Genomic DNA, 22,369 nt, shown 5'->3' with positions numbered 1-22,369 from the left:
TGTAAGCAAGAACCCTCTATGTCAAATGAAAACCCTTTATTACTAAAAAAAAATAAAGGCATTCACTACAAGTGAATAAACTTTCTAACTTTTGTTACGCATTCATTGTTACATTATATGTTTGGTGGTATGAAAAATTCTATTGGATAATTGAGTTTAATCCAGCAGTTAAACGCGGAAGTTGTCAAAGCAGGTAAATATTGGTGCAAATCGATTAAAAGTTAAATATGAAATCGATAACGTGAATGCAGTTAGTAAATCTCTTTGTTTACTTCGTTTGAAATATCACACTATTGAAGTAAAAAAATCAAAGCTTATGTATATAAATATAAATATATAAATATATATCTATGATACTAAAATGTATAAGAAGCAAATTTTGATAGGTGTACTAAGGCTAAATTATAATGAACTCATTAATTCGTCTGTACGAAAATCGTTCAGTTAGTTGTTCGTTGGCGTATAACACCACTAGGTAGTTTTTATTAGTGTCGGACACAAGTTTTGCGCTGCGGTGAAAACATCAGACTATCTGCAATCAGTTTGACACCGCTTAAACCACACCACGATCGAGGTTTGATCTCGTAGTTGACGGACCGTTGATCTCTATAAACGATATATTCAAACAACTATGATTCGGGAAATCATAAAGGTCTTACAACTCATTTAGGTATGAACACAAGAACAAATAAGCTTACATTTGAATTTTATATCTATAACAGAATATAAAACTTGAATTTAATCAATTATTTAAAGAACGAACTACTTAGTTTAAGTACATTTATAAATTTGGAAAATTTTGTATTGGCATGTTTTGACACATGTATACAAACTTGGTTATAAACTTGTTTTATAAGAAAATCACACATTATCTTCATTTTTAATACAGTTTACACTTTTCATTCATAATTATCTAATTGTGCATGCATAATTAATATAATAGTATGATTGCATTGCATAACATTTCATAATTATATACATCATTAAATAAAAACGAACAATTTTGCAATGAATCTGAATTATTCAACTTCTTCAGAGTAGCCAAAACCTTAGAGCAGTTAAATTCTATTTCGAAATTTTTGAAGATATATCTCCCTTTAATTCTCAAGCAAAGTATTCGATTTTACATCTAAGGATACCTAAAAAGTCTTATGTATAACATTTTTATTATAAAATTTAAACAAGTAATACATAGACTATAGTATTTTCAACTTACAATGAAATACTGTTGAGCTAATCACGAATGCATTTAAATGACAGTATTCGGCATCATAGGAACAAAATCTTGCGCTTAATCTAAAACACTGATTAATGAAAAAAACATTCATTGTAGTGTTCAAAATGGATATGATTGGTATAAACACTTTAATTAGAGCACTAGTCATAGTTGATTTCTGGGTTACAGTAGTCAATTCTGTTTTCGTTCACTCGAGTACATGTATGTCTTATAAATGGTAAACGAAAGTTTATACACGAAGTTATAAAAACTTAAAAAGATATTGGGGTTGTAACTTAAAGCCAGACACGTCTTTCGTATATTTGCGATTTATCAGTGGCGCTCGAATCCCAAGTTGAATCAGATTTATTTCTATGTTTGTACTAACACGAGCAACACGACAGGTGCCACATACAGATCAGGATCTGCTTACCCTGGTTTCGCAGCACCTGAGATCATCCCACGTGTTGCTCAATCTTTAGTTTGTGGTTTGTGTAATGCTGTTTGTCTTGGGTTTTTTCTTCTGTTTAGCCATGGTGTTGTCGGTTTGTTTTTTACATCATATGAGTTTGCATGTCCCTTTGGTATCTTTCAACTCTCTTGAAGCATATAAATCAATAATTTTGAAAAGGTGTGCAATCTATGTATTGGAAACTGAACATTAAATTGATATTTCATGTTAACACAAAAGTTCTAACTACTATTTTGGTTACACACTCAGGGACACGAAACATTCAGCGTTCTTACTCATTAAGGTAATACAGCCGTACGGTGACCTATAATTTGTTAATTTATGTGTCAATCATATCACATCTTAATATCCCGAAATCCCTGACTTAATAATTTACCAGTAATGCATAGATTACGTTCGTTTATAAAAAAAAAAAAAAAGTCACAACAGACACGGCGTAGCGAACTACTTGTGAAATATTAACCCCGTAAGATGGTGCCAAATGAACATCACCATCCAAAAACGGAAAATTAACAATAGGAAACGAAAAGTTGTCCCTTTTGTCGAACATTTTAGTGTGAGATTTCCCGTGTAAAACCTAAATATTAAAATCTAGAAAAGGAGAGTTATCAACGTTTAAATTTGATTTATATAAAGTAAGTTTCTTTTAGGTAAACTTCAGCAGTGTATTTAGACAATTCTTGATTATTTACCAAAAACATCATCAAAGTAACGGTAAGTATTATTGAATTTACTGCAATAGACAACTTTCGAGTTCGGTGCATTTCCGTCAAAAACTCTGGTTTTAGTGAACTTCATTTGTTCGTTTAGGGGCGTCGTCACTTCCATTCCAATGTTGAGCGAGTAATTAGAAAACTATAATTCTATATTGTACGAATTATTCGGCAAATTGAATTCTCAAAATTGACAATCAGCATTGCTGTTATTAGGGAATTGTCATAATGTACCTACAGAACAACCATTATTTCTAGTTTATCCTGCACAATGACGATCACTTAGACGCTTGATGAACGTAAATAGTGCAGGGATACAGGCGACCCCCTCTATCTGGTAAATGACGTCATAAAGGCGCGTATAATTGACGAGTTTTTGCCGGTGACGGATGAACTCGAAAGTGGTCTATTAAGACAGGTCTTTACTGAATTTGGTCGTAAACTGTGATTCATAACAGTACAAACACAAGTCTTATATTAAAGGGACGCACTTAGTGTCTATTGGAATACCTACAACTTGTCGATAAACGTTGTTTCCGAAACGTACATAAATATTATCAAGGAGAAAGTTTATACCTTCAATCACCTCATCACACCCCAGTAAGTATATCTAACATATTAATCTTTCTAATAAGAGCTGAAGGTTGAGCAGATCCTGTTCCACATGTGGCACCCGTCGTTGTTGCTCATGTTTTTACAAACCCGGCAAATAGTTTTATTCGGAATGTCACATTCGTGAATAGGGAACGGGATTTTAGTCAATTTGATTACGCAATGGTAGAAAGAATATAAAATAACGAAAAGGTATCCACAAAAAAACTATATAGTAAACGAATGAATTAATAAACGAATCCACAAAACACTATATAGTAAACGAAAGAATTACCAAACGAATCCACAAACTGCTATATAGTAAACGAAAGAATTACCAAACGAATCCACAAACCACTATACAGTAAACGAAAGAATTACTGAGCGAATCCACAAACCGCTATATAGTAAACGAAAGAATTAGCAAACGAATCCACAAACCACTATATAGTAAACGAAAGAATTAGCAAACGAATCCACAAACTGCTATATAGTAAACGAAAGAATTAGCAAACGAATCCCACCTATACCGGGAATTTGTCTACTTGCAAAACAAGGTTAACTAATTCAAACTAAAAATCGCATCATAATTGGATTGAAAATAACAAAAAAAGTTGTTAGGGCGACTGCAACCATGTTTATATATTCTCCAAACCACAATGAGACTATCAATAAAATCTGCTGTAATACGGAAGTAAGATACTACTATACAGGAACGGCGAATAATTACTACAGTTACATGTAGCGTGAAAACAAATCAAACAGACAACGACGAAACTAATGCTTCTGTCGTCGGCGACAACGATCTTCATTACGTTTTTATTCTAAATCTTTTGGATTTTGATCCCTTAAATTCCCCAAGATTTGAAAATTTCTCTTTCAGTTCTGTCAAACAAATTGTAGTAGCGCTTTAGGAGTAAAGGGGCAAATGTGCCGATGATTATAAGACTTGTATGTAGCAATTTGTCATTCAATTTGCAGGATTCGTTTCTTCTGATGTTTCGTTTGATTCACAAAATGAACAATTACAAAAAACTTCCGTATACAAAATTCAAAATTGAAAGGTATTTCATGTTTTAGAATCAATACATATATATTTAACTAATGAGTAAGGATTCCCTTTTGTATCTTTTAACTCTTTTACGGAAAAACATTTGCCTTATTTATGCTCAGGGTTGACAAAAACCATGGTTGTATGCGTATTGCCAAACGTTGGTTTTAACGAGCGTGTAATACTTTGCCAACCCTGATTGTGCCACCTACAGATCAATCAGAGTTGTTGCAAGTGTTCCGTTCCTTAATTTGGAAAAGCTCAAGATCGCACTCAACATAGTGTTTTTCGTCAAACATGCAGATTAAAAGACAAATCTTTAGCTCGCTCTTAAAAAAATGGCGTTTCTCGTCAAACATACAGTTTCAAAGACAACAGACGTTTCTGCTAGAGATATTCATTAAAAATGTACTTGACGAATTAATGTAACCGTTACAGATGGCGCAATATTTTCATAATTTTGCACTAAACAGAGAACTTTATTTCATTAAGTGTTTAAGCAAACAATCTTTCCCACACTTTTATGACAGTCAAATTACTAAATTAGCAAAAAACAGTTTAACATCCTCCCAATTTCTTTTATCATCTTTATTTTCTGTATGAGTAACAATGCAGCGACTCTTTTCACAAAAAATCTTTAAAGATAAACGTTTATCTTAAGTTATACTAAAATGTTCATAAAAAGAGTCGCTGGATGTTTCGTACCAGAGCTTTTCACCAATAAAGTAGTCGTTAACGTTTAATATCAATTAGTTGTTCAATTTCCAGGGCATATATTTAAACAAGTATAAAAAATGCACTGTTCAAGGCAATAACTACATGGTACACTACATATCAAGCACACCTTTTAAATAACACGTTCTTCTGACAACCATTCATATTGTTTTAAAATATGTAAAGTTTGTACATGTATGATTTCATTATTTTTCTTGACAATACTGTATATTAGAGTCAGAAGCTTTAGCACAGATATATCTAAGGCCTTTATAACGCATCAACTTTTTATCCGATTTTACGATGACACAAAAGGAACATTGATTTCACAAAACATTGAATAATATTTAGAATTTGTTTTCTGTAATATCGTTTGTGAAAAACTATTTTACCGGAAGTTCATATTTAAGTTTGTCCCAAAACCATTGGTGTTCACTAGATTTTTCGCCTATTGCTAAAACTTTTCTATCCTTTACGCGAGATTTCCATGGTTCTTTTTGTACCATGTCCTCAGCTTCAGGATGATATTTAATGAATATAATTCTACCTTCATTAGGATTCAGCATTTCCGCCTGCTGACATTCAAAAACACTCCATTCATTTTCATCATATTTGTCTGATAGTATAATGATCACTCTTTTACTGTTTTCCATAGATCTTACAATCTGATCTGCCCTATCGTCGCCCAATGTCGCATGAATGACCGGTATAAATAATTCTTGTTTCTTCTCCTCTAAACGTTTCTTCAGTTTTCGTATCACCCATTGTCGTATGTGTATATTCTCATCATCAAATGAGATGTAAGCATCGTACGATTTCACTTCGTCATCAATCTTATATTTATCACTAGGATGGATTCTAAAAAACTTGAAAACGAGAACTTTTGTCTCATATGGACAACGCTTAGCCCAAACGATCCCTATCACGACCAGAATTAACAGAATACCAAAACCAACTGCCAAACCGATTTCAGTATCATAATTACAGTCGAGTAGGCTTTCTGTAACGTCAATTATCTTATGGACGTCTCCTTCTTTTGTTTTACATGTAATGGACTTATCCGGTTCTACTATAGAATCCAGTTCAAGCCATCCTTTCATCCATGTCATATTACAGTCACACATAAATGGATTGTCACTAATGGAAATATATTTTATATTTTGAATAGAGTTCGGTAAAAACTTGAGATTATTGTTCGATATGTTCATAGACAAATTTGACTGCGTCATATTCTTGACAGTCTCTTGATCAATAAATACAAGTTTATTATTCGCTGCATTGAATTTCACGAGTTGGTCAACATATGGTCTTGGGTCTATTTTCCAAATATTGTTATTAGAAACGTCTAACATTATTGTTCTGTCTGGAATGTTTGGTAGTTTCATAGGTAGTTTAATTAAGTTTCCATTCATACAATCTACTTGTAAAATTTTTGTTTCGGATATGTTTGTACACGTGCATCCAAATGAACAGTTTGCTACGTCACAATTAAATTCGTTAAGGTCTACTGTCAGGATACGTTGTCCTCTAAGATTTGGCGGATTACTACATTTAACATTTGAAAGTTCCGATTTTGCATACCTGTAAAAGGATTTCTGAATTTTTGATACCAAATAATGCATATGGCAATCGCATGTCCAGTTATTGTTTGTAATGTCTGCCTGATAGGTAACAAAGTCCCCTACGAAATCCCCGCCAGGTTTCTGGTAACTCTTGATCCACTGATCGTCCCATCTGGTAAATTTATTGTATCTTAAATCAACATAGGTATGATAAGGTTCCTGCAGGTTATAAGTCCAGTTAAGTCGATTGGTAAATTCATTCACATCGTTATGACTAAGATCAAATTTTATGATAGAAGGTGGAATATACGGCCATGCTTCCATATATGTCATTTTATTGTATGAAAGGTCAACATGACGAAGTTTTTTTAGGTTGGTACCAAACATCGAATCACCAATGGATTCGATTTCATTATTGGACAACACCAAGGTGACCAATGTGTCGCCAATAGGTTCAAAGACATCAGATTCTAATGACCGGAGCTGATTGTTCCGCATGTTTAGTGTGTCCAGAACTTTGGTGTATTTAAAAGCATCCGGATTTATTGAGTTAATTTGATTATCATTCAAATTTAATGTTTTCAGTTGGTAAAACAAAGGAATATATTTTTGACTAAGTCCCGCATCATAGGATGCAAAAGAAGTTGCATTTATATGTGTAATTTGGTTTCCAGACAGGTCAATACTGATAGCTTGTGGATTACAATTTGAGAATAATAACTCGTCGATTTCCGTTATACCTCGGTTGGACATATCAATATTGGTGACGGTTGAATCCGAACACTGACCTGACACAAAGGGTACTAGCAGAAGTAGTAGTGCAAACAAGGGCAGTTGATGCATATTTATTGTCTGTTACTATCTTTATATCTGTCACTATCCTTATATCTGTTACTATCCTTATATCTGTCACTAAGTCTATCCTTATATCTGTCACTATCCTTATATCTGTCACTAAGTCTATCCTTATATCTGTTACTACCCTTATATCTGTAACTATCGTTATATCTGTTATTATCCTTATATATGTAACTATCCTTATATCTGTTACTATCCTTATACCTGCTACTATCCTTATATCTGTTACTATCCTTATATATGTTACTATGCTTATACTTGCTACTATATTATATCTGTTACTATCCTTATATATGTTACTATGCTTATACTTGCTACTATCTTATATCTGTTACTATCCTTATATCTGTAATAGAAAGAAATACACTTATTATACTGACAATTTCAAACACTTGTAAACGCAAAACTTAGAATAATCAAAATTACGAAAGTGCTAAGTAAATGAAATTCCACACCATTGCCATGATTGCATAGACAAAAATCGTAAAATTAACTCAGAGTTACCCTTTTTTGTCTATTTTACACATTCTTTAATGTGATTTTTTAATTCACCGTTCATGTGGAAGTGGAAACACAGATAATGGTTTTGACAGATATGGTAAACAGAAGTACTTTGCCCTATATAACAATTTGCATTCGCAGTTCCTTAATATCTTTACTTTCATTAAACGTATAATAAAAAGTTATTGCTTAATTTTTACTAAACCGTTCACTATTTTTAGACGGTACAAAATATTTCTCACTTGACAAAAAGTAACTAATCAACCCTCTTTTAAAACTTTTAAAACTTTATTGTTTGATGAATAAATTACAAAATACTTAGATAGTGTATTTTTCTGATTATGCAATAATAATAAGGGGCTTAAAGATTTTAAAGATATGGTAACAGTTAAAGGATGTCAAATAAACATAAATAATATAGTTACGATACTGTTGCCAGGTGATTAAAGATTGCATACTTTGGCGTTAATATTGATTTACTTATAGCGTCTTTGCATTGGAACTAAACACATTATTTAAAAACCAGTTGTTGGCATGACACGGGTTATGTTCTTCTCATATATGTTATGATGGTATGATACTAAACTCCTCACGGGAAGGATTGTACCTGATATTCATATGATGAAGACATGATCTTTCAATCAATTTAATTGAAGTCTGACGCTGCTAGTAGTCTGATGTTATGTATGTATTATTGTCATTTGGTTTATTTTCTTTGGTTACATCTTCTGACATCAGACTCTGACTTCTCTTGAACTGAATTTTAATGTGCGTATTGTTGTGCGTTTACTTTTCTGCATTGGCTAGAGGTATAGGGGAGGGTTGAGATCTCATAAACATGTTTAACCCCGCCGCAATTTTGTGCCTGTTCCAAGTCAGGAGCCTCTGGCCTTTGTTATTCTTGTATTATTTTTAACTCTAATTTCCTGTGTACAATTTGGAGTTAAGTATGGCGTTCATTGTCACTGAACTAGTAAATATATATTTGTTTAGGGGCCAGCTGAAGGACGCCTCCGGGTGCGGGAATTTCTCGCTGCATTGAAGACCTGTTGGTGACCTTCTGCTGTTGTCTGCTCTATGGTCGGGTTGTTGTCTCTTTGACACATTCCCAATTTCCATTCTCAATTTTATAGAACTTCACAAACAGCTCAAATACTCAATGACTATTATAAACAAATTGCAGAAATCGAATATATTTGGATGAGGCAAACACATTAGTTTAAACTGTTTGAAATATTAACTTAATAGTTTTTAGAAACGAAACAACTAAACTGCTCTTTTATGTTCTCTCTCTTACGTATAAAATATTAACTCAAGGAAAAGATGAGCTCAGCGGTCCTTTATGGAAGCCAATTGTCATTGTTATGTATTTTGAGTTCAAAATGATTCAAAGAAACAACTATAGGTTTTGACTTTTTGGGGTGTTTTTTGCGTAATTATCGATTAATTACCATAATTTTCGTAAGATATTTATACAAGTATTTTTTCGAATTAAATTACCAACAAAAATATATGCCGTCTGTCTGTGTAAGCAAACCGTTCGCAAAATGTATTTGATATATTGTCAGTAAAGCTAGTAAACATCTTAATATTTCAGTCTCAATGAACTGTTTGTTCAAATAAGAATTTTGTTAAAACTATGATTTGTCCCTAATACTATGATTTGTCCTTAATATTTTCAAACAAGGTAGTTGTATTTACTTTTGACATTTGGACAATATATTTTGAATATGACAGTTGTTGTTTTCATTCATTTGATGCATTTGAGCTTTTGAGTTTGCTATTTGATAAGGGATCTTACGATTTGGATGTTGCCTTTTTGTATGAAACTGTGAAACTATGATTAGAAATAAAAAATTGAGAACATTTATGTTTATGTAAAAAAGAGAAATGTTCATATACTTTTGCACTGGGAAAAGGACTTATAGTGTGCTTTTACATATCTTTAGTTTAATTAAGTGCCAACATCGTGCAAATCCATTTGACCTCATTGGTATTCAAATTTAAGGTATCGTATTACTATATCCTCGCATCTCGATGTTGTTCACCAATATTTATCGTCTGTTAGTTATATTAATGTAGCGTAGAACTATCTAATTGCACCATAAAATTTCATAATATGTAAGTTACATTTAAAACAAATTCACATTACTTTACTTTTTTATAGTGAAGATGTATTTGTATGAGTACATGCATATTCAAGAATTCTATGTATATCTTATCACGAAATTAAATGCCTTTGTCGACGTAACGGGGTAAAACAGTCTAAACATGTTTAAGTCTAAATGCTTAGATAAACAACTCAACAGTTGGCTGTTGTAGTTGATTTTTCCAAATTGTTTGTTTGAAAGTGACAGTAAGAGCGTGTAATGAAATACCTTTTACGTCAACTCATAATATCATGATTAGTTTTACAATACACAATGATAGTTGTATTCTGTTAAAAGCTTCACATTTATCCTCACATAACAAACGTTTTACTTTAAAGAGTGAAAACATATGCGTGAAATATATATGTAATACATGTATTCTTTAATTTTAAACCAAGTAAAAGACTCAGATGCGTATCTGGGATTTAGAAAGGGAGCCAAGCTACACGCACTAGAGTTGGACATGCACAAAGTCTTCAGAAGGCCGGGCAACCTGTCAAATTCCTAAATATGTCTCCTCTGATAATATGACTGTTAAAAACTATTGTTAACTATGACAGAATCTAGCCATTAAAAATCATTAAATTCGTTTGAATTGTTTGAAACCCGTTACTTTTATAACTCAGAATGAAAATTAACATACCTGTGTCCTGGCTGATATTTTATCTCAAAATGAATGAGTTGTATATTATCTATAATAGTTAAATATATACATGTACAAACTAGGCTTCCTGGTTTTATATGTATTCGATATTTCTATTGGTAGACCGAGAGTGTCTCAAAATCGATATTAAAACACAAATCAAATATCGAATATTGATAAAGATAGAACAAAATGATTTATATTACTTATAAGATAGAACAAAATGATTTATATTACTTATATAGTCAATGTGTATTTGCATGCTTACCATATTTATTGCAAGTAAAGGTAACAAAGTACAAACACTTCTGAAAACTTATTTTTACTTATAAATATTATAGAATAATGTTCTGTTGTTGTTATTATTGGTTTGTAACTTACCCATGTCTCGAATAGGATTCGAAAAAGTGAAAGAGAGTCGAAAGAAATCAAAGAAAAAGAAAAGAAAAAAGAAACCGAGAATAAGCTGATGTAAAAAAGAAAAACGAAAAGGAATATAATAGACAAAGCATATTAGCTTAAATGAAAGACGAGAATACAAAGATTATCAAAGAACAATAACACAATGACGGGATGACGGGATGTATAAGTACAGAGCCACGTCTAATAAATACCAACAAAAACAGACTAAACAGTAAAAGTAATATTGATAAAGACAAATAAAAGAATGTTATACTATAACACTTTATTAAGATGAATAACAATGTCAATACCCAGAATTTATACTTTGTATATCAAGACCATCGTGTATTATCTGTGAAGTTGATGCGTAATATTTATAAACAAGAACTTGATACCTTCAGATGAACTTTTTAGAAAAAGGACGATACGTTCTTTGAGATACCATCTTTTTTATCAGCTATCTGCTCATACACTGATGACGTTTTACAAAGTCAGAGTAGTTGCTGCATGCTCTTGAATACCGAATAAATTTGGAAATGTATATCACACATGCAGGTGAAGCTGGAAGATTTCTACTAAAAAGGGGGAAATTGATCATTTCAAAATTAAAATGGTCTTCTTTGTAAAAGAATCTGATACTTAGATGACTGTGTATGTCAAATTCGAGGTACAAGTCTTAAAATAAGGCGGGGGAAGCCGAGTCTGTAGTTTCTATTTAAATTCTTGTTCTTGGGGATAAATTAGGGACTTTCCGATTTGATTTTTCGTGAGTTCAGTATTTTTGTGATTTTACTTTTTAATGGAACTCAATCAGAAAATTTTGAAAAAACAACATTAATATATATGAATGTGAAATTAATCTTCTTGTTTTTGACAAGTGTCTGAAAGAACTCCGATCTATATGAAAATAAGAAAAGTTATGCAAGGAGAGGCGAACAGTTTGTTCACATAAGAATGCCAATTATTTGTTGAAAATTCTTCCTCCAAATTCAGCAAGTATGTTGTCAATAAAAAACTTCAGCATACTGATCACTTGTTCCTCTGTGTAGCATGATTTACCTGTGTATTCACCGTATGGTGATCCAAAGTAATACATTTATAGCGTATGCTGCTACTTTTATGTCGAAAAGCATTGTAGATAATTTTATTTAGACTTTTTATTTCAATTTCCCATGAGTAATGGTGGTGTACAGGGTTAAAAAGACGAATGATTGGCAAAACTGTCATCCTTGTCAAATGATATGTTGTTGTATTGAGATTATCCGAGTGCTTAGTTATTCCTAATTCCTTAGCAAGGCACTCGTAGTAGAACGATTTACATACAAAGACAATGTAATTTAAAGTTTTTCCGCAGGAAAAAACATACTCTCCGTGAAGAGATAATAGATATTTCACAGCTTCTTATAAGCAATAGGGTATCTATTGATACAAAAAATAAAAATCACAAAAATACTGTACTCCGAGGAAAATTCAAAACGGAAAGTCCCTAATCAAATTGCAAAATCAAATGATAAAACACATCAAACGAATGGACAACAACTGTCATATTCCTGACTTTGATAAAGGCATTTTCAAATGTAGAAAATGGTGTAATTGAACTTGGTTTTATAGCGCTAAACCTCTCACTTGTATGACAGATTATTGAACGTATTAAGATAAATTTAAATTATTTTCTGTTTTAATGAACATATAATTTTCTAATGAAAGTTTTGTATTTATGAATATTAAATGAAGTTTATATACATAAATAGTTAATTTTTGTAAACAATTATTCGTTTTCATGAGCATACATCCTTTTTTATGAACACAAATTTTGATTTTTTTTAAAGGAACATTTACTCGCTTTTACGAACAATTATTTAATTTTATGAACATATATATATATATTTGTTAAAACAGCAACGTTTGACAAGTCATACTAGAGCCAAACGCGAATCAACATTGACTTAAATATTATTGATGGTTCAGTGTTGCATGGTATTACAGACGCCCAGCCGAGATGAAAAACGATGAATACTTCTATTTGGTTTTTTTTATTAATTACTTTGTTGATTACCAATTCAAAACACATTAACCAGACTTGAATTTACGACTTCAAGAGAAACAAATATTTTTGTGTATAATACTGTAGGAGACGGGACCACGGGCCTTACGGAAGATCATCAACATATTGATGCAAAAAGGGCGGTCCTTGTGTCTGACAACGCGAAAGCAACTGGAGTAGACAATTTGCAAGACGAGATTTTGTAAAGATAGAAACTGACTTTTGTATTGAATGAACTCCTCACCTTTTTAAGGGTATAATGCCTGATGCTTGCTGCAAAAGTATCATTGGTCCGTTCCTTAACATTGAAGCTCGAAGTGTCATCAAAACGTAAACTAAACTCTACAACATTATCATTGATAAAAATCAATGTTTACATGTTGTTTAAATCTTGTTTTGATTAGTCAATAATCAATGTATTCTTGTGTAGACCTTGTGTTGGTTAAGTAAACATTAAGCTAGATATTCAGGAGTTCATTTTATTATCTATATGTATTAAAGAGACATCTTTGACATAAAGATGATACTTCTTATACTTGTATCATGAAATAAGTTCTATACTTTAATATTTTATTTATCGAAAAATACTAAATATTGATGATGTATTTAATAGCCTTATTTACTCCTTTACAGACTCACTGCAATCCTTATACACATCATTCATGTTAAATTATCGAATTAACTTACGAGAGTAAATACATTAATGGTTGTTTGATTTATATGCTATTGTTTCCTTTACGCCAATAGCTTATATGTGACGCATGTTCAAGAGAACTATTTAAGGAATAACTGTACTGTAGTTGAAGAGTTGCCACCGTCAATTGTAGATTTGACGGTCGCAAATGCAGTTTTACTGGCGACGCGTAGCGGAGCCAGTAAAACGGAGATTTGCGACCGTCAAATCAAAATTGACGGTGGCAACTCTTCAACTACAGTACTGTTATTCCGATTCTAATGCATTTCAAAAAGAAAAAATACGAAAAACTTGAAAAATTGTCTAGATTTGACAAATAGAAAAAAATCCGCGAAACTTCATTGAACTTGACTTACATCTAGAAATTGACAATGAGGGTCGGTTGAAGACAAAACTTTACGACAAAAGAGATGATTTCAGCTTTCCAATTGTGAACTTTCCATTTCTAAGTAGCAACATTCCAGCAGCACCTGCATACGGGGTATATATCTCCCAATTGATACGATATTCCCGTGCTTGCATTTCCTATCATGATTTTCTTGATAGAGGGTTACTGCTCACAAGGAAGCTATTAAACCAAGAGTTCCAAATGGTGAAGTTGAAATCATCCCTTCGTAAATTTTACGGACGCCATCACGAGTTGGTTGACCGTTATGGAATAACCGTTTCACAAATGATATCGGATATGTTCCTTACGTCGTAACTACAATCCCCTTCCCTTTCATGAATTTGACCTACCGAATTAGACTTTTTACCGGATTTGTAATCACATAAGCAACACGACGGGTGCCGCATGTGGAGCAGGATCTGCTTACCCTTCCGGAGCACCTGAGATCACCCCTAGTTTTTGGTGGGGTTCGTGTTGTTTATTCTTTAGTTTTCTATGTTGTGTCATGTGTACTATTGTTTTTCTGTTTGTCTTTTTCATTTTTAGCCATGGCGTTGTCAGTTTGTTTTAGATTTACGAGTTTGACTGTCCCTTTGGTGTCTTTCGTCCCTCTTTCATAAATGCTTTTGGCACAAAGACGTCATGGCTAAACGTGACGTCATACAAATGAAAACTTACAAACTGGAGGTAATTACGTTACTTGTACGCTTCAAATTCGAATAAAATTACATTAAAACGGCGAATTCGAGGTAGGTGTTGTTTTATTTTCGATTATATAGTAGTAATCGAACATTTGTTGATTCAACCAATTCAAAATGACGGGTCCCTCCTTAGTTACGCCTGGTCAACTGTGGATTTGACGGCAACTTTTAGCCAATGAAAAAAATTGTAACATCCAAATTGCATTAGAATTAACAATTGATATAATTAATTGGTCCAGCAATAAGGGAGGAATGGGTAATAATGGCACTGGAAATAGTTATCAAAGGTACCAGGATTATAATTTAGTACGCCAGACGCGTTTTCGTCTACATAAGACTCATCAGTGACGCTCAAATCAAAATATTTATAAAGCCAAACAAGTACAAGGTTGAAGAGCATTGAGGATCCAAAATTCCAAAAAGTTGTGCCAAGTACAGCTAAGGTAATCTATGCCTGGGATAAGAAAATCCTTAGTTTTTTTTTGAAAAAATCATAGTTTTGTAAACAAGGAAATTCAAAAATGACCACATTATTAATATTCATGTCAACACTGGAAATTACGAATACAGTACAGACTTTCAATAGGCTTCTTACAAGTTCCTCATTGAGTTTCAAGGGTTATCATCTTCAAAGAGCGTTACACTTTATCTACACGAGGCAATTGATTTAACTCTAATTCTGACCGGATGTGACTGTCAATTTAAACATCCCGCAAAGCCGAACAAACAAATGGTTAGCTATGGCAATCATTTTAGGATGTCCAAGAAATGAATATACTTCTTTACTCCAGCCAACCATTAGGGTTACTTAGGGGAAGATAACATAATCAATTTAATGCACCGGAAAAAAAGAAATAATTTAGAGAAAAACTTTTATATATTATTTGCGGATAATTGTCTTTCAATTTTGGCTCTGATAGCACTTAATTGCTGTAAAAATATATCATAAGTGGGCTCCTTATATTTCAGATTACATCTAATTGCATGCATATTGCTCTGTTGTACTTATTTGTTGAATGACGGCTGGTATGTTGATGTTCTAGAATGGCATGTATGTAGCTAGACTATATCATACAAAGGAAACAGTAGTATACCGTTGTTCAAACGTCAAAATTCGATTGTGAGAAAACAAACCGGGTTACAAACCAAAACCGAAGATAACACATCACCTATAAGAGGAACACGAAAGAACAACAGGAACACCAAGGCTACAAGACTAATTATAACCGCCAACACACATAGAAACGAACTATTTGATAATAACTGTCATATTTCTGACTTGTTACAGAACAGTTTACGAAAAAGGGTGGGTTGAACCTGGGAACAGTATATCTAACGTCAATATATATGTTCCTGGTTTAACCTGGTTTAATGGCATGCCAAACCTCCCGCTTGATGAGAATGCTGAAACATATGGTAAAAACACTATGTGACAGTAATACCGAACAAACACACGCAAGGCAATTGATAACATAGAAACGCACAAACAAATAATATTATAGTCGACACAACATGCAAAAAGTATCAACAATACTGAACTCCGAGAAAAATTCAAAACAGAATATTCCTGACTTGGTACATACATTTTCTTAAGTATAATATGGTTGATTAAACCTGGTTTTAAAGCAAGGTAAACCTCTCATTTGTATGTCAGTCGTATCAAATTCCATTATATTGACAACGATATGAAAACAAAACAGGAATAATAGGTAAAAATAAAATACACCATTCAACCACAACCATAATTTTTTTAATCAAAATCAAATACATGAATTTTGGATGCACAAAATACCAACATGTCAAAGACCAATGTTAATTCACTCCCCGTTTAAGAGTACTACTAGTATTCGGGACTAGTTCACGTTCGGTTCTTAGCAGACATTCGACATCGATACTAAACCGTTAAGACTTGGAAAAAATGTCCTTAGTTAGTTTAGACACAGACACAGCTACATCGTAGAGATTAACCAATGTGTGATGGTGTCCATAAAATTTACAGAATGTTATTTTTTAATCTTTCCTAATAACTCTGTTGGAGCAGTTTCTGTGTAAGGAACACACTCCTGTATATACAATCAGTATAAGAAGAACATGCCCGATCAATAAGGTTTCCATACGACGGTGCAGATGGTATATTACTGTGGAAAAATGGGAAATTGATATACCAGATTGACATTCTATTTTTTCATAGATCTGTGTGGATTTCTATTTAACGATCAAATTTAAAGGAGAAATTATCAAATCATTTTACCTACAACCTCAGCTGTCTGTGTTGAAATCGGGAAACTCTTCAATTACTGGGTGTACCGGTGAATTATTACTATACAATATTTAAGATGGATTAACTGGATGCGGTCAAGATGAAAACGTGAAAGCGTGAAATTATTTCAGTTTATTTTTAGGTTCTTGTTAGCCTAATTTTTATGTTGTTTTTAAAAACGGATTTCAAATATGTTTTGCAGTAGAGGTTATATTGTAGCACTTAGCTATATGATTTCTGAATAACTTACAAAATTGAAGCCTTAAATCTAGATAACGTTCAAAATTTTTTTTATATCTCTTCAATTTCTCTAAATCAAAATCAGTTTTGGTAGTTTGGATTAAACAAAAGTGCTCAAAATTATAATTCAATTGTTAATACATTTTTTAATATTCGTAGTATTTTTACTTTTTTCACAAAAAAATATTATCTCCGTAATGTGGATTCCACGTTTCATCCAAAAATTCTGCCTTTCAAATTATTTAAATCAAGCTCGCGTTTATACTTCCTTCTTACTTTAACCATAATTTCCGAAAAAATAGTTTGCTAATTAGTAAGTTAACTGAGCCTTACCGTCCACATTATAATTAAAAGATGATAATCTAGAATAAATAAATTCAATTATTTAAAATATACAAGTTTTAATGAGAAAAAAATCAGAATGAATTTCAAAGTTGGTCAGTTCACAAAGGAAGTATATTAGAGACAACAGTAGTTAAATGATGTTGAAGTCTCATTAATCCATCTAAAAGAAAAAATGATGTGAAAAACGTTAACAAATAATAACTAAATAAATTTGATGAATGTCTATGAAAATTTAAAAAAAATATTCGATATACATTATAAGGTATCAATTTTCTTTTTGAAATTGTGACAAAAAGCATTTTATTGTAATGCACTTCACAAAAATAAGTTTAAATCAACAGTCTAATTATTTTAATCCATTTTTTAGGAACAATTATCGCATTTTGTTAATTGTTAATGTAAGAAATTTTTGTTTTATGTCTAAAACCTCATTTATTTAGTAATTAACAAAACGTTGTAACCTATAACAGAAGGAAAATGTAGAGTAAAGCTTAATTAACCTCATTTTGAATTGACACTTCGTTGTAGGCCATTTTTTGGTTGTGTAGCCCTCCCACTTTTCTATGAAAACTATAACAATAATTATACACTGATATGTGATTGTTAGTTTAGGATTACACTACATTTAAGACGAAAACACTGCCGATTTAAAATTAAAATTATGTCCAATTAAAAATTAAAATTGTGTGTATTTTATTTTAAACAATTTGCGCTTGTCTCCTTTCATGCAGTTTATTCAAAGTATCAGTGAATCTACCGGTTTCAAAAATGTATACAACTGATTTGATATTAACTATCAAATGAGTAATAAACATTAGTATACACGTAGAATATTTCATCAATGGTATTAGGCCAAAATCTGCCTTTTTAAGTTCAGTCATTTGTATACTATAAATATATAACAGCGAACATCAGTAAGGACTCATTGAGAAGAAATAAAGTACCCCAGTACCTAAGTTTGAAAATTCACGAGTCTCAGTAATTCAGCTTCCAAATAATAAATACCTAAAACACGATTAAACAAAATCAATTTTAGATACAGATTCACATAAACAATCGTGACACAGGAAGTTAGTTATCCCCTGATGGAAGTCAAAAATAGTTTGTATTCAATGGTTTTATTGATTGGATGTAAATACAACTAACAAAGTCGTATTATTCTGCGTAATGCAACTCTTATAACTCTTTTATTTAGTTCTGAAAATAATTAAAACACAAGAGTAGAATATATTTACTCTATTCTAAATGATAACGAATATCATAAAACGTGTCAATTGAACTCTACACCCAGTTATTATGAAGTTCATTTAAATCTTTTAGGAAGCTCGATTATGAAAAAAGATATTAATGCATTAAATAGATTGATTTGTGTCATTATAAAACCTCAGTAGTTATTATTCATAGCAGAGTATTGTCAAAAAGTATGGAATTCATAACGGTGGTAATAACCGTTTTGCTTTTACAACTCGGTAAGTTTCTTTATTGTTTAACTTGTTAGTTTGCCAATAAGTCCCTATATTTTGTCATTTTTACTTATATATATTCCTTTTTTAAATTCGTAACAGAAGTCACAAAATTTGCTCTTTTCTTGTTCATTTTGTTTTTTAAATCGTGGCCACCTTTTTACAATAAAAATTAACAGGAACGTCGTCGGTTGTATTTTACATATTATAGTGGTTTTAGGGGGGTTCAAAGAGAGAATTAGGTATTGAAAGTGAATTTCTAGATTCTGTATGCATAGAATATCATATAGGTAATTGAAATTTTTGGAAGCCTGTCAAGTGTCCTCTAGATTTTTACCGCTGATTTTTTTTTACCAATAAACATTAGGCAGAGCAAATGCTATTTGAATGTTTCCGTTTTTCAAAGATGAATGGACTTTGTTTGCAGTAAACATAGACATAAAATTTGAGATGAAAGGTTTTTGAGTAATGGTGAAATTTTACTTCAGTTTGACTCAGCTTTCTTCAAAATCAAAACAGTTTCTATAGCAAAATAATGTAATTTACTATTTCACCCGTCAATTTATTACTTATTTTAGATTTCGAAAACAACTATGCAAGAATATACGCTCTGACATGTTTCAAGTATAACAGAGTTTTCTACACAACAATGTCTGTGTCCACCATTCATAATAAAAATAATTGATTTATGAAAATATATCCAGTAGAATTTACTAGAAATGATAAGTATAGTTCACGATTCTCATAGTACAAATCTGGAGAGGACATATTTGAATTCTGATTTGTACGGGATTTGATTAGTACTTTCATTTTGTACTATGAAATTATTGTATCCTAAAGAATTCAAATTTGTACTGTAACATAGACATATATCACAATTTACAAGATTTCTTTATCTGGTTGATGCAATACATTGTATGCAATAACAGTTGGTTTGAATCGTTTTCATAGTTATTCATTTAATGTTTAGTAACTGAGGAAACACTACTGTCACTACATTGTCACGGAAAGTCTTTTACATTTTTGTGTTGGTTTTTTTCAGTGAACATTAAAACTGTGGAAATACCAAGTCAAAATATTTCTAACCAGGTTAGTAATGCAGTTGACAAAAATGTCCCTATTGATACAACGCCTGATTATATTATATCATCTGCAAGTCAAAGTTACAAAGAAAACTCTTCATTGAGGGCTTTAGCGACCTCATTTTCAAATAGCACAGAATCACCGGATACAACTTTTGTTACATGCGCACAAAGACGTAAAGATGATTTCGACTTAGGTGGAATAAATGATCTGACTCCAACCAATGGAGAAGCGAAGGAGCAAACAACGAGTTGTGTTGGTGACTCAATCAGTTCTCCATTTCTGGATCACAAATGTAAATATTGGGATTGCCATGCGACTACGTGTTATTGTGATGTAAATTGCCTGCATCTGAAAGATTGCTGTGCCAATGCTTTTCGATCTGTGTTTGGTCTGAATGAAATAACTGAAATATATGATGTACTATCTGACATTGACAATTTCTTTCAAAGATCGAGAATAACATTATCAAAAGAAGTTCATTTGTTAAAAGATTATGCTTCATGTTATACAATTATGTTATCATCAAATCAACAGTTTTCCTTGTTGGTAGTTGACCAATGTCCACAGTCGTTTAAAGGCTTGGAAATAGTCGAGGCAAATTGTAGACTTATAAATGATTCAGATATTCGGAAAGTTTACGTTTCACAAACATTTGGAGACCATGTTGTCTACAGAAATGTATTTTGTGCCATCTGCCATGGAATTCCAATGAATCAGCTTACAATATGGAATGCAAAACTCCATTGCTTAAATGGTGTAAATGTAACATCGCCATTGCCCAATATACAGGCTAGCTGTTGGTTAAAATTTGATATTCCAAAGATGTCTAAAGAACCGCGACGATGCTACCCATTATTAACAACCACTGCTGAATGTTTACCCGAAGTCTTTAACCGAGAAAGGAAAACAATTGAACTGTTATGTTCTAGTTACTATGACCCAGTCAAATATGACAGAGTTTCTTATAAAAATTCGAATTGTTTACCCTGCAATGGGGCGAACAACATCACAGAAGACAATTGTATTACGTATACTGATACAACCCCAGAAGGATCGTTGCTACCGGGATTTGATTTGTTGTTCTCAATTACTGAGAAAGGGATCACGTGGAATGGACAGGAAATAAACTTTCAGTGTGGAGATAACATGGTGTACGATATATATTCACAAGTTTGTCGGAATTTAGACTGTACAAAAGGGTTTATTCCTATCAATGGAGAATGTGTTCAATTTGACTTGCCAAATTATTTCAATGACAGTTTACATTTTCCACGCGAGAACAATAAGTTGTTAAATTATCTTTACAGATTTGAGATATTTTTGGTTCCAGGGAAACAACAAACGACAGAAATAAAAAAAATTATTATTAAATGGGTAAATACTCATTGTGAACAATTGTCAAAGGTTATATCGGGGTACGATTTCGATATAATGGCACAATCAACAATCAATATTACGTCATCAGTAGAGTTGTCTCAAAATATAGCGTGTTTAAAGGAGATCAGCAAGAACATACCCTATATAAACTCAACCAACATTAAGAACTATGAAAATAGGTCGTCTCTGTCATGTCTGGAAAATACAACAAAACTTTCAAATAACTTCAATATCATGTCCTTGTATCCAGGAGCAGCAATTGCATACGTAAATAAAAATGACTCCATAGACTTGTATTATTCTCGATTTGAAATGACTTTTAGCCAAGGACATGGCCAGATTGTCCATCTGAGTTACTGCACTCCAGTTGATGATCGACTGAATTGTTCCAAGGTCACGACCTACAACACATCTGAGTATACCTTTAATAATAATACTTTGACAGTTTATGGCAAGGCTATCGATGCGAAAGATTTTTTGATAGATAAGAATGACAAATTGCATCTTTGTGTTGTGAAACCAACTGACTCATCACAAACCACAAAGTACATTCTTGAAATAATAACTTACGTTTGTTCATCAATATCTGTTATAGCTTTAATCGTATTAATCATTTTTCATTTTGCCTTACCAAGACTACTAAATCTCCATGGAAAAAATCTTGTTTGTCTTTCAATGTCATTGCTGACAGCATTGCTTTTGTATTTAACATGTAGATTTCTACCCAGTTCTGTCCAAATAGTTCTCGCGGTATTTCATCATATGACGTGGTTGTCAGCATTTGCATGGATGTCTGTAATTTCATATGACATTGCGCGCAAATTTTTCATCAAAACAATGATGAAAGGAAGCGGCAATGATAACAGGCGTTTTCGATTACATTGCCTGTTTGGCTGGG

The 22,369-nt window shown here is 32.3% G+C and overlaps 1 protein-coding gene across 1 annotated transcript; it reads right to left on the bottom strand.

Annotated features, from left to right (window-relative positions):
• Positions 1 to 4,501: 4,501 nt before the first annotated feature.
• LOC143071569 (protein toll-like) lies at positions 4,502 to 10,552 on the bottom strand. Its single transcript, XM_076245958.1, has 2 exons — positions 10,472 to 10,552; positions 4,502 to 7,523 (listed from the first exon to the last, which is right to left on the bottom strand). Exon 2 carries the CDS (start codon positions 7,160 to 7,162, stop codon positions 5,141 to 5,143), a length of 2,022 nt encoding a protein of 673 aa, XP_076102073.1. The 5' UTR covers positions 7,163 to 7,523; positions 10,472 to 10,552; the 3' UTR covers positions 4,502 to 5,140.
• Between the last annotated feature and the right edge of the window lie 11,817 nt (positions 10,553 to 22,369).

Source organism: Mytilus galloprovincialis, chromosome 4, assembly GCF_965363235.1.
Source record: "Mytilus galloprovincialis chromosome 4, xbMytGall1.hap1.1, whole genome shotgun sequence".
Classification (NCBI taxonomy): Eukaryota; Metazoa; Mollusca; class Bivalvia; order Mytilida; family Mytilidae; genus Mytilus; species Mytilus galloprovincialis.
This window is presented reverse-complemented; position numbering and strand designations above follow the sequence as displayed.